Consider the following 11,887-nt stretch of genomic DNA (forward strand, 5'->3'; position numbering starts at 1 on the left):
CCATCACTGGACTAGATCCTTCTGACTGATTTTAGTCTCAGCTCAATTGTAAACTTGATACTAGCGACATCTGCGATAGCTTGTGAAATTCACAACAATTACAGTGACTGGTTGATGGGGCAAATATGCATCACAGCTTATTATGTGCCAGGTGAGACAACCAGGTACAGGAAGGAGCCTGACAGACATGGTCCCTGCTTCCTGGGGGGTGTGGTCTCAAGACTCAAGGTCAGGGCCTGTTCTTCACTTGTGGGCCTTTAATCAATGTTATTCCTTTTGCCTCGCATGTCTTCTTGTTACCTTGCCCCCAATCTTTTCCTTTCGTTTCCAAAGCAAAACTCAATCTGGGGTCTCTTTCAAGGCATTGCACACACAGCAGGCAATTATAATCTGAATTATTAAAAATGACCATGATAAATCGGCAGTAACAATGTGCCATGGACAGAACCAGCCCCGCAGTATTATCTAAACCCGCATAGAAAACAATGGTTTTCGCACACGGAAAGTAAGAAGCAGACCACCAATATCTACCTAGCAAAACCACAACTGTGAACTGAAGAAGTGTGTTTCCTCTTAAAAATATTATGCCAGCCAGTGAAACAGAGAGCAAAATCCAGCTTGAATGAATGCATCTCACATGCAATGGTAAGACATGATTTGCCTTCATCTAAAATATTTTTTATTACTTTATTGGGGTGACATCGGTTCACAAAACCACATCGGTTTCAACTGTGCAACTCAACAAAACATCATCCGCACACTGCATTCTAGGCCCATAGCCCCAGTTTGTCTGAAATATATCTGTAATAACAGATTTCTCCCTCTGTGCCTACTATGAGTTATGAGACCCGTCCAAATGTGGGCCACGCTACTTGACATTTCAGATCATGGCCCCGTATTCCACCTCCCTGAGCTAGTGCAGAATCTAGAACTCCTCTCACCTGGCGGCACAGTTCTTCCCACTGCCTCTGCAGAAGCTCCCCGCGTTCGTTCAGCATGGACACGTCATCAGCGCTGATGTAGGCACAGAGGGTGTCCTTCAGCAACGTCAACTGTGCCAAGTCATCTGTCCAGCTGCTCACTGCAGTTTCCAATTCCTAGATTAAAGACAAACACGCAAACTTGAATACTCATGGACATCCATCCTCAACAATTTCTGAAGTGTATTCGAGATCCCTTCTTGATATAATTACCTTTCCACCCCACTCTCTGTTTGAACATCTAACTTGGTATCTAGTTATTTTCTTCCACATGATTTGATAATTTCCAAGTTCTGATAAAATATCTGGTTGCCTACAGAATCTTTCCACCATCTACTCATCATTTCACTGATTGTTTTTGATCATCTTCTCTGTTGAAGTTGCATTACCTCATTGATCTTTTTTACTTTTAAACTGACTTCATAAACTCCTAGCCCATCCATTTTTCTTGTTCTGAGTTACTGATCATATTAATGAAATATATTTTTTTAAAAACTCAAACTCTTAGATTGAACTTTCATGTTCAAACATTATGAATTGCTACATTCTGTGATATAGAATTATAAGGTAAAAGTTGAGAAGGTCTAGTGATAATTTTACTCAAATTAAAATAATGGGCTGAATGCCTTTTTTGCAGGATTAGAGATTTCTTAAAGTAACTTGTCCAAATACATATCTTCTGATTTTGGGGAGAACCGATTTAAGAAAAAAATCATTAAAAAATATTTGAATAGGTTGACATTAGTTTTTGCAATGTTTGAACAGATTTTTCAATTTGCATAGCTAATGCTTTTTGCCAGCTCTTGATGATCTTAGATTCCAGCTAATTTAATATATAAATAGAATATTTCATGTGGCTTTTCCCCCTCTCTTTTTGTCTCTTCACATAGCAGACAAGTTTCCAAAGGCAAAGGCAATTAACGGCACTGTCAGAGGCTAACGTCCTAGGCAATTTAAGCAAATGAAGGTTCAGCCTGAATTTTCTAGGTAATTGTTTGTTCTGCTGCTAAGGGTGGTTTGGGGGAAGAGAAGACGGGAGCTGGACCAAAGTGCATCCTTTTAATCTCCAAACTTAATAGCAGGGCATGTTTGTAAGTGTCCTGTATTTTGGGAGATGAGATCCCATGGTAACAGTATTTGGCTGAAAGAGCAAATCATCCAGGTAGATTAAATATGCAGCATTCCTGTTTATATCCATAGACATATTAAGTTTCCATGCCAATGTAAAGGTTTTCCTTTTTTTACAACAGTTTTTAACTTCCAACTCAAACATCAGATTTAGTATATAGATTAAAAAAGTAACAACAGCCCAGCTGGTGTGGCTCAGTGATTGAGCATCGACCTATGAACCAGGAGGTCACGGTTCAATTCCCAATCGGGGCACATGCCAGGGTTGCAGCCTCGATCCCCAGTAGGCAGGTATGCAGGAGGCAGCCAATTAATGATTCTCTCTCATCATTGATGTTTCTATCTCTCGCTCCCTCTCCCTTCCTCTCTGAAATCAATAAAAACATGTTTAAAATAAATAAATTAAATAAAATAAATTAAAAAGTAACACCACCACCAGAAACCAACTCTTTCAGACTCCCGAACTCCCTGACTTGAGTCCATGTGATAAAAATAAAGCCTTTGGACTCAGGCAACCTTGATATTTACTAACTTTGAAAAGCTATTAAACTTCTAGAAGTCTCAGTTTTCACACCTGTAGTAGGGAAATAAAAGGTTGTTCTCATGAGCTGTGCTCATGACAACAGAGAGGACATTGATACAGTCACTGGCACAGGGAAGGAGCTGATAAATGCCCATGCCTGGTTATTGAAGGTTTCTTCAGTCATTGTTCATGCATTTACAATCACGGGTTTAACACAAACTCTTTTAAATCTTTGCATACTTCTGCATTCATACCTCGTGATATTATTTCACTCACCATCCACGATGTAAAGCACACTTACTACCTTCTATTTTTCCTAAGTCTGACTCTCTCAAGTTTCAAGGAATAGCCATAATTTTAATATCCAAGAAAAATTCTTATATGCACACATTTTATGATTTCCAGACTTCTTTTTTGTTGTTGTTAATCCTCACCCGAGGATATTTTTTCATTGGATTTTAGACAGAGTGGAAGGGAAGGGGAGAGACAGAGAGAAATGTCAATGTGAGAGAGACACAACGATTGGTTACTTCCTGCACGTGCCCCGACTAGGACCAGGGATTGAGCCTGCAACTGAGGTACTTGCCCTTAACCGGAATCGAACCTGCGACCCTTCAGTCCACAGGACGATGCTCATTCCTAGATTTCTTTAATAATTAATATTTCTTAAATGTTTACTTTCTTAGCCAAAGTGAAGCAGAGAACTGATTAAAATCCAAATTACTTAAGTATGTGTGGAGTTTTAAACAGAATTATTCTAGTGCAGTGATTTGCAAATGACAGGAAACACAAGGATGTGTACAGAACATTTTTAAAGGTAGTTTTGATTTGACCTGCATGTGGCTCAGCAGAGAACTGCTATTCGGGCACGACACTTGGCGACACAGGTGTGAATGGAAGGCATCCTTCAGCCGCTGTGTCATGTTGGTCTCAGTGAGCTCAGGATGCGGCCAGTGGTCTGCATTAGCGACTGATTGCTTCCCAGTGCGCTTTGAGGTGTCAATCACAATCTGTAAGTAGGGGGGCCCTGAGTGCCCGGAGGACTGTGTCCCAGGCAGTGACTGAGGTCAGCTATTTCCAGCTGCTGTTCCTTACAGTAGAGTCTGCACGGCAGGGCGTGCTCCTCCAGGGCCACTGCCTGCAGGATCCTCACGCGGCCCAGCCTCGCTTTCCCTCCTGTACACTAGGCTCTTCTGCTAGAAGGACTCTCCGTGTGGTGTGGCTGCTTTAAAGAGATCACTTCTATTGCAATACACCCGGAACTTGCATCTACATGCAGACGCCACAGGAGTGTGAGCTGATTATGCCTTCAAAGGCATTATTACAGCAGAAGCACATAGGTAGGTAACAGGTAAAGCTCAGTCCAGCCCGGCTGGCGTGGCTCAGTGCCTGAGCATCGACCTATGAACCAGGAGGTCAGGGTTCGATTCCCGAACAGGGCACATGCCCAGATTACAGGCTCGATCCCCAGTGTGGGGGGCATGCAGGAGGCAGCCGATCAATGATTCTCTCATCATGGATGTTTCTCCCTCTCTCTCCCTCTTTCTTCCTCTCTGAAATCAATAAAAAATTTTTACAAAAAAACCAACCAACCAAAAAGCTCAACCAGTCACTCACCTTGCAGCGCATCTGCTCCGCAATGAGCTCTTCCTGGTGGTCCGGCAGAGGCAGGGAAAGCTTCTTTTTGAAAGTTCGCAGTTTCTCCAGAGACTCAGCTATCCCAGTCTCACACTTCTCCCAGTCCTAAAATGGGAGGAGAAAGACATTCGATGTATTCTTCTGGAGGAAACTGGAAGAAAAATACCCTCTGAATTCCCATACAGCAATTACTACCTGATTTTTTTTTTACCAGACACGTATTTCTTTTGTAATAAGAAAAGTAAAAGAAAGAACATACAGAAATCAGAATGGAGACTTGATTCTTTACAGCACCCTACCCACAGGTGAACTCTTATCTGCTGTCTCAGTGCCAGTGCAAATTAAATTCAACTAAACAAATCCCCTTAATTTTGTCTAATACCCCCCATTCCTGGCTTCCCCCTCTCTATCAGCCCTCCCCAGGGACCCCTCCCCACAACTTGAGTTACTGAGGTCCAAAGAAAAACAACTAGAGTTGCTTTTAATAATTCGTGTGGTGCCAAATCACGTTGCATTTTTCTTTACATGATCTCTTCCATCATTACCCATCTTTCTTTGTCTGGGTCATTTCTATGTCCTCTCCCGGTGCCTTATTTTTAACACAGCAACCCAGAGGTGCTATTTACCAAACTGTCTTCTTTAAGAAGCATTGACTAGATTTCTCCCATACTCAAATGTCTTTTGGTTTCTAACTGACCTGAGAATTGGCTCAAGATTCTGATTTCACTTTTAAATTCCTTTAGGGAATTTCCTAGAGCAGGGGTGGACAACCTTTTTGTGAGTGCGTGTAAAAACCAGCAAAATCTCTGACTCAAAATTCTTCTGCGTGCCAACCCTAATTTTTTGAGAACATGTTACGCCTATTTGATATCTCTTAAGGTGTACGTATGTGAAGAAACTTGAAGAAATAATAAAATTCATTCGAACAACAAAAACACAGTATATGATGATGAAAAATACATTTATTTTTTAATGTATACATGTTATGTAAAATTATTTATTTATCTAAGATGCACCTACACTGAATTTATCTGAAAAATAAAAAAGTCGATATTAAGAAAAAAATTGTAAATGGAAGATTATAAGAGAGGGTTTCGCGTGCCAGCAAAAGTTACTGGCGTGCCATGTTTGGCACGCGTGCCAGGGGTTGCCAACCCCTGTCCTAGAGTGTATCACCACATTCCCTCTTCCTAGTTACCAGGAACAAATATCCCTGTGTTCCTAGGCCACAGTGAGTTCATCAATGCTAAGCAAAGTGAGTAGACAGAAATATCCTTTCTACTTGAATTGAACAGCATTCTCAATTAAATCATCACCCATTTTGAAACCTATCAATCCACAGTCAATAAACATTCATTGATCCAAAAGGGAAAAGATCAAGTCCTTATTTATCATGACAAAATTAAGAGTGATGGTAAAGTAGGTGACCATGCAAAACATAGAATTACAATGATTACATTTTTGGCACATTTTCTCAGAGTATTAAATTAGGAGATAAAAATAGATAAGCATTTTGTTATAGCTGTGGGGGAAGATATAGTAACATGAGGCTGTCCAAACATTAAAATTTAGCTTCATAAACTCCTTAGGCAAATAGGACATTGTGTATGATTCAAGATAAAATAAACTTTAACAAGAAAAGAATGGGGATTTCCCTTTACAAGGGTGGCTTAGATTCTGAAGCTATAGCCAAGTCTCTTTACTACATGAATTATAAGGAAATAGCGAAATGTCACGGTCTGCAAACATCTATCAAAATGGATGTTTCACACGCCAACAAACAGACTGACAAGAAAAGCAAATGCAGTGAGTCAACCATCTCGCCTTATTAAGTCCTAGGAATGTGTCCAATAATCCCAGCACAGATAAAGAAAAACATATGATTAACATGTTCTCTACAGAATGAGTTACAATGTTTTTAATCCTTTCCTGAAAGCAAAACTGAAGAAAAGGGAATCAGGCATATTGTGTTACTGATGAATTGTGCTGTGTGCAAATAATTGTTCTTTAACAGATGTTCAATGGCATTTTTGATTGTTTCCCACACCCAGGTAATATATCATTAAATAATATTTAATAGGATACACCCAATGGGTGTGCACACTTTAAGTATTAAAAAAAAACAACAACAACCCACAAAATGTATTCCATTCACTTGAGTTATTACCTTTGATCCAAAAAGTTACAGGCCAATTTTAATAGACAATCACATTAAAGTGTTGGTGAGTATCAACATATTTAAAACTTTAGTATTTAGCTGTGTTCACTTTTTAAAAATGATGTTATTAACAACGACAATTAGCATCATTTATTGAGGGCTCAATATGTGCCACCATGATTTACCTTCAACATTTCACTAAATCCTCGTAATGCAGTATGAAGGTGTCATCATACCCCCTCTACAGATGAGGAAATTGAGGTTGAGGGAGGTTGAGTCAACCAGGTTACTTGGTATATTATAGTTTTAACTTGGGTTTGTCTAAGGCCAGAGACCATGCTCTTTTTCAACTGCTGATTTAATTACGTATTTAGAAATGGCTTTGAAAAGTGAGGGAGAAAAGCAAATTGTGGGGAATCTGGATAAACTCACATTTCCCTAAACTTGCTGCCTGATCAGTGTGCAAGCGGAATCCAACCAAAGGCTTAATACAGCTCCTGGAGGTTTTATCTCATAGCCACACCCTTGGATAAGCTAAGATCCAATCAAGAGCACCTTGCTGGATAGTTCTTTCCCTGCTATAAAATGAGAGATATCAATCTTGAAAACCACTGCGAAGTCTTAGACTAGGGAGTGGGATCTACTCTTTGCATTCCTGTCTGGGTTTATACAGTCATCACATTGCTCCTGGCTTAGCACCGGCCATCAATCAGAATTCACCGCTTGCATGGTCTTGTTGGACTTAAAATGACTTTGTTGGGGGATTTTCCTGAGAGACAAACTGCTGGAAATGGAGAGACTTCTCCGGTTTATGCAAGACAGGACGGAGTCGTAAATAAGACACAGGAGGTCAGAACACCGCAGGTTGACAAGGACCTCTGCGTTATCTGAGTTGCAGGACACCAATGGGAGGAGCTTGCAGCTCTGCTACATCTACTGGAGGAAGGGGCAGGACCTACTTTCAACAAGAAGGCCAGCTTTTTCTTCTGCTCCTCCAGACGCACGCTGGCGGCTTTCCACTTCTCCTGGATTTCCGTGAGCTCGGCCTGCAAGGCGGCCTGGGCCCCGCTGTCGGCAGAGAGCAGCAGCTGCTTGCCCGCCTCCACGGTCAGGATGTAGCTGCCTTGTTGTCGCAGGAACACTTTCTCTTTGAACTGAAAGGAAGCAGAGCTGTTTACTTTCTTGCTCTTTCCTCCATCATTTCCCTATTACCAGTATTTTTTAGTGACCCTGGATGTTTGCAGACATAGCATGCCCTCTTTTATCCTGTAAGCATTTACTGAGCAAATACTTTGTGCATGAATAGAACTACATGTAAATAAATGAGAAGTCAATAGGGAGAGGCCTAGTGTCTGCTCCCGGTTTAATGAAATCATGAGACGATATGAAAACTGCTCTATAAAATTTATGCACAGGGAGCACACTGTCATATGTATGTGTGTGTATGTGCTTTTAAAAAATTTTATTATGATCTTTATATTTCTCCCACAGAAAACATTTTTAATTCGTATTTAATATAAACTAATTCAAAGAAAGATCAGTGATCACATATCTAACCCACTTGGGGTACACAGGGGGCTCCCTCAAAATAGTAATGCCTTTGTGAGTCTTGAAAGACATATAAACACAACCAGGTTAAGGACCTGGTGTCATGTGAGGGCGAGGAGGCAGGGAGAGAACACCTCCCATGCAGAGAAATGAGGATGCGCTAATTTGCTGTACAAGGTAAATACGGATTTAGGGCCCTGGAGGTAGTTTTCAGTGGCTGGAACATCGGATGCATCTAAGAGTGGAAGAAGATGAGGCGAGACCACCTTGCATAGGAATTTGGTTTGGAAATAAAAGTGACTGAGATTCACAGGATATTAAGCAGGAACATGACATGTTTGCTGAAAGCAGTCGGGTAGAAAACGCGGTCAAAGAAGAGCATGTATCGGATCTACTATGACAGGTTAGAAAGCTATCGCCTGTCTAGGCAAGAAACCATGAGCACCTACTCTAAGGCAGTGGCAGTAGGGATGGAAACGAGGAATATCAGACACGGGAAGGGAGAGGAAATGAAGAGTAAAGCTATGGTTCCTGACTGATGGACCGCTAGCTGGTGATGACATTTCCTCAGATGGGGAACATGGGAAATGGACTGATGGAGAATGGTTGGTCCAGAGAACCCAGCTGTTGTTGGAACCCACGGAGTGTGTTGTGTGTGTGATGCACATAGACATACATCTAAAGGCAGATGAATTACATGAGCTGAAAGCTCAGGACATAAATGTGACCAGAAGATACCAATTTGGCCATTCTCTGCTGTTAGAATGTCATTGAAGCCACGTATGGACATGAGGTCTACAAGAGAAGCGAGGAGAAGAAAGCAAGCAGAGAAAAGTGACCTTCAGAGGAAGAGGGACCCATGAAGTTCACGGGGACAGACTGATGAGAAGGCTAGCAGGTATCTGTCCAAGAAGCTGGAACACAAATCAAATTCCCAGGCTGGTGAGAGGAAGGGGCTGGACCAGGAATGAACACACAGGACTGAGCCCCTCTCTTTTTTGGGACACTCCAGTGAATTGTGTGTGTGTGTGTGTGTGTATATATATATATATATATATATCATTGATTTTTTTTTTTATTGAGAGGAAGGGAGAGGGATAGAGAGTTAGAAACATCGATGAGAGAGAAACATCGATTCAGCTGCCTCCTGCACACTCCCTACTGGGGATTGAGCCTGCAACCAAGGTACATGCCCTTGGCCAGAATTGAACCTGGGATCCTTCAGTCTGCAACCGATGCTCTATCCATTGAGCCAAACTGGTTAGGGCTCCAGTGAAGTGTTTAAACTCATGAGTAAAATAAGCGCAGCGAATGCAAGGTTGTCCTTCCCTTTCTTCTCCATCCCCGATGGGATCCAAGGAGCTGCTGGGCGGCCTGGGAGTGTGAAGAGGAGGGAGTGTTTGTACAAGGCCGGAACCTACCAAACTTTCATCATTCAATACGGCCTTTGGAAAGCAGTCCTTTTCCATGTGTCTGTTGACATCTGAGAACGACGTTTGTCCTCATTCCAAAGTCAGTCCAGAGCCCCTCTGAGAAACTGAGGCTGGGGAAGTGTGCGGAGTGGACAGGCAGGAGAGGTTCAGCTGGCGAGCTCTGCCCTTACCTGCACGTCGTCAAAGAGGGTCCGCGCTTGCTGCAGTGGGATGGGGACGCTCCCGAGACCGCTCACGGGCAGGTAGGACACGTCGACCAACCACTTGCGGAGCTTTCTCTGCCATCTCCCGGTAGCGCTGCCACTGGGCGGATCTGGGCTGTCGATGATGCCTCTCCTTTGCTGGGCCCTGCGGATCACTTCTCTGCCACTGATGACTGAGGAGGGTCAGTTTCAGGTTGAACTCATCCCTGGGGAACAAACAATTCCACGGGGGAAAACACTGTGATCCTGAATGTAGTGACATTATCAGCCAACGTCCACATACTCGATGGCTGTAAGCCCTGAAAAGCGATCAAGGGCAGAGGTTTTCAAATATCATGCCATGATCTGCTATCAGGTCTATTGCCAGCACATTTGAAAATGAACAAGCCGGGCTGGCTTGGCTCAGTGGTTGAGCATCGACCTATGAACCAGGAGGTCATGGTTAGATGCCCAGGCAGGGCACATGCCAGGTTGGGGGCTCAATCCCCAGTAGGGGGCGAGCAGGAGGCAGCCCATCAATGATTCTCTCTCATCATTGATGTTTCTATCGCTTTCTCCCTCTCCTTCCTCTCTGAAATCAATAAAAATCATTTAAAAAATATATAAAAATGAATAACAATTAAAATAGCGGGGTTTGAAAACAGTGAGTGTTCTCATGTTTCAGCACAGTCTGACGGCATATGGGTAAGGTCAATGTTGAGAACATGAGATTGGAGGGGGCATAGGGCAGCAGTTGCAATGGGAATGGCCCCCCAAACCCTCACCCTAAGTGCACCTATAGAAATGTTTGCAGTATGTCCACAGCACCTGGTGTGTGCTACAGCAGGAGAAAATGGGAAGCAATGCTTATTGATAACCTCTGTCCTCAGCTGGAATTATAAGCCACTTTGAATGAATAAAACTGGGTGATTTTAGCTAGAGTCAGGAGCCACTTAAATAAAATTATGTTATTTAAAAATTAAAGAAAACCACACTGTATTCCATGAGCTCTCAGTATTCCTCACAATAAACAGCCCTGGCTATCACTATACAAAGGTTGTCCCTATACATAAAGGTATTCCATTTTACTGAAGTCTTTTCAATTTCCAGGTAAATTATATCAGATTTTTTTAGCTTGTTTTTCCTACTTCTGTATTTTCTACCTTTAACAAATGTTGCCTCGGCCAGCATTGCTCAGTGGTTGAGTGTCAACCTATGAACCAGGAGGTTCAATTCCCATTCAGGGAACATGCCTGGGTTGTGGGCTTGATCCCCAGTGTGCTGTGTGTAGGAGGCAGCCGGTCAATGATGCTCTCTCATCATTGATGTTTCTGTTCCTCTCTCTCCTTTCCTCTCTGAAATCAATAAAACTATATTTAAAAATTAAAAAATGTTGGCAGTTATTCATTGAGTTTTCTTTATCTTTCAACTTGTAGCTCTAGAACTCGTTTGCCTAGTATCCAATAGAATGAGTTTCTTTATAGATGATACTGTTCTTCACATGTTTTAGTGCTCATGTGTAACATTACTCACTCTTTCTCTATTGTGTTAGTTTTGCTCTTCTTCCCGAGATATGCGATTTCTCCTCCTGCAGATCTGAACTGGACTGACTCTTCGGGGCTCACACTCTTGGAACCTCCTATTACCTAAGGCAGTGATGGCGAACCTATGACATGCGTGTCAGAGGTGACACGCGAACTCATTTTTTTGGTTGATTTTTCATTGTTAAATGGCATTTAAATACATAAAATAAATATCAAAAATATGTCTTTGTTTTACTATGGTTGCAAAGATCAAAAAATTTCTATATGTGACACGGCACCAGAGTTAAGTTAGGATTTTTCAAAATGCTGACACACCGAGCTTAAAAGGTTCGCCATCACTGCCCTAGGGCCACTGTGAACTCTGAGTTTGTAACCAAAAGTGTTCTCAGTGTTTCTGTTTTTAAAAGAGCCTTTCTGATGTTTACCATCTAAGTGCAGTAGAACAAAATATGATGAGCTGGGTTGATGAGACCTCCCTAAAAGCTACCAGTGTCTCTCATCTCTGAAAACATGTGACTCCAGGCCCCAAGAATACCCTGCAACATGAGAAGTGCCCTGCCTACCCTCTCCCCGCCAGGCAGCTGGCCAAGGTCTTGCTGGAGCTGTATCCTCGCTCTGCAGGCAGAGCAGTCCTGAGCTACCTGCCAGCATGAGGAACTGCTTCGAGCACGACACTGTTCCCTCTGCTGAACTTGAGCTCTACAAAGCAGACGTTATAAATGAACTCTTAAAACACAATGCATTTGTAATCTG

General features: G+C 42.3%; 1 protein-coding gene across 1 annotated transcript in view; it reads right to left on the reverse strand.

Annotated features, from left to right (window-relative positions):
• Nucleotides 1-941: 941 nt before the first annotated feature.
• Nucleotides 942-11,887, reverse strand: part of LOC102443181 (nesprin-1-like) — a gene marked incomplete at both ends in the record, with an annotated part of 119,186 nt that continues 108,240 nt past the window's right edge. Inside the window, 7 exon segments of the mRNA XM_023747887.1 lie at nucleotides 942-1,097; nucleotides 4,249-4,374; nucleotides 7,387-7,581; nucleotides 9,579-9,683; nucleotides 9,685-9,723; nucleotides 9,726-9,770; nucleotides 9,772-9,910. Coding sequence (XP_023603655.1) covers nucleotides 942-1,097; nucleotides 4,249-4,374; nucleotides 7,387-7,581; nucleotides 9,579-9,683; nucleotides 9,685-9,723; nucleotides 9,726-9,770; nucleotides 9,772-9,910 — 805 coding nt within the window.

The sequence above is a fragment of the Myotis lucifugus genome, unplaced genomic scaffold (assembly GCF_000147115.1).
Source record: "Myotis lucifugus unplaced genomic scaffold, Myoluc2.0 scaffold_1031, whole genome shotgun sequence".
In the NCBI taxonomy this organism is placed as follows: domain Eukaryota; kingdom Metazoa; phylum Chordata; class Mammalia; order Chiroptera; family Vespertilionidae; genus Myotis; species Myotis lucifugus.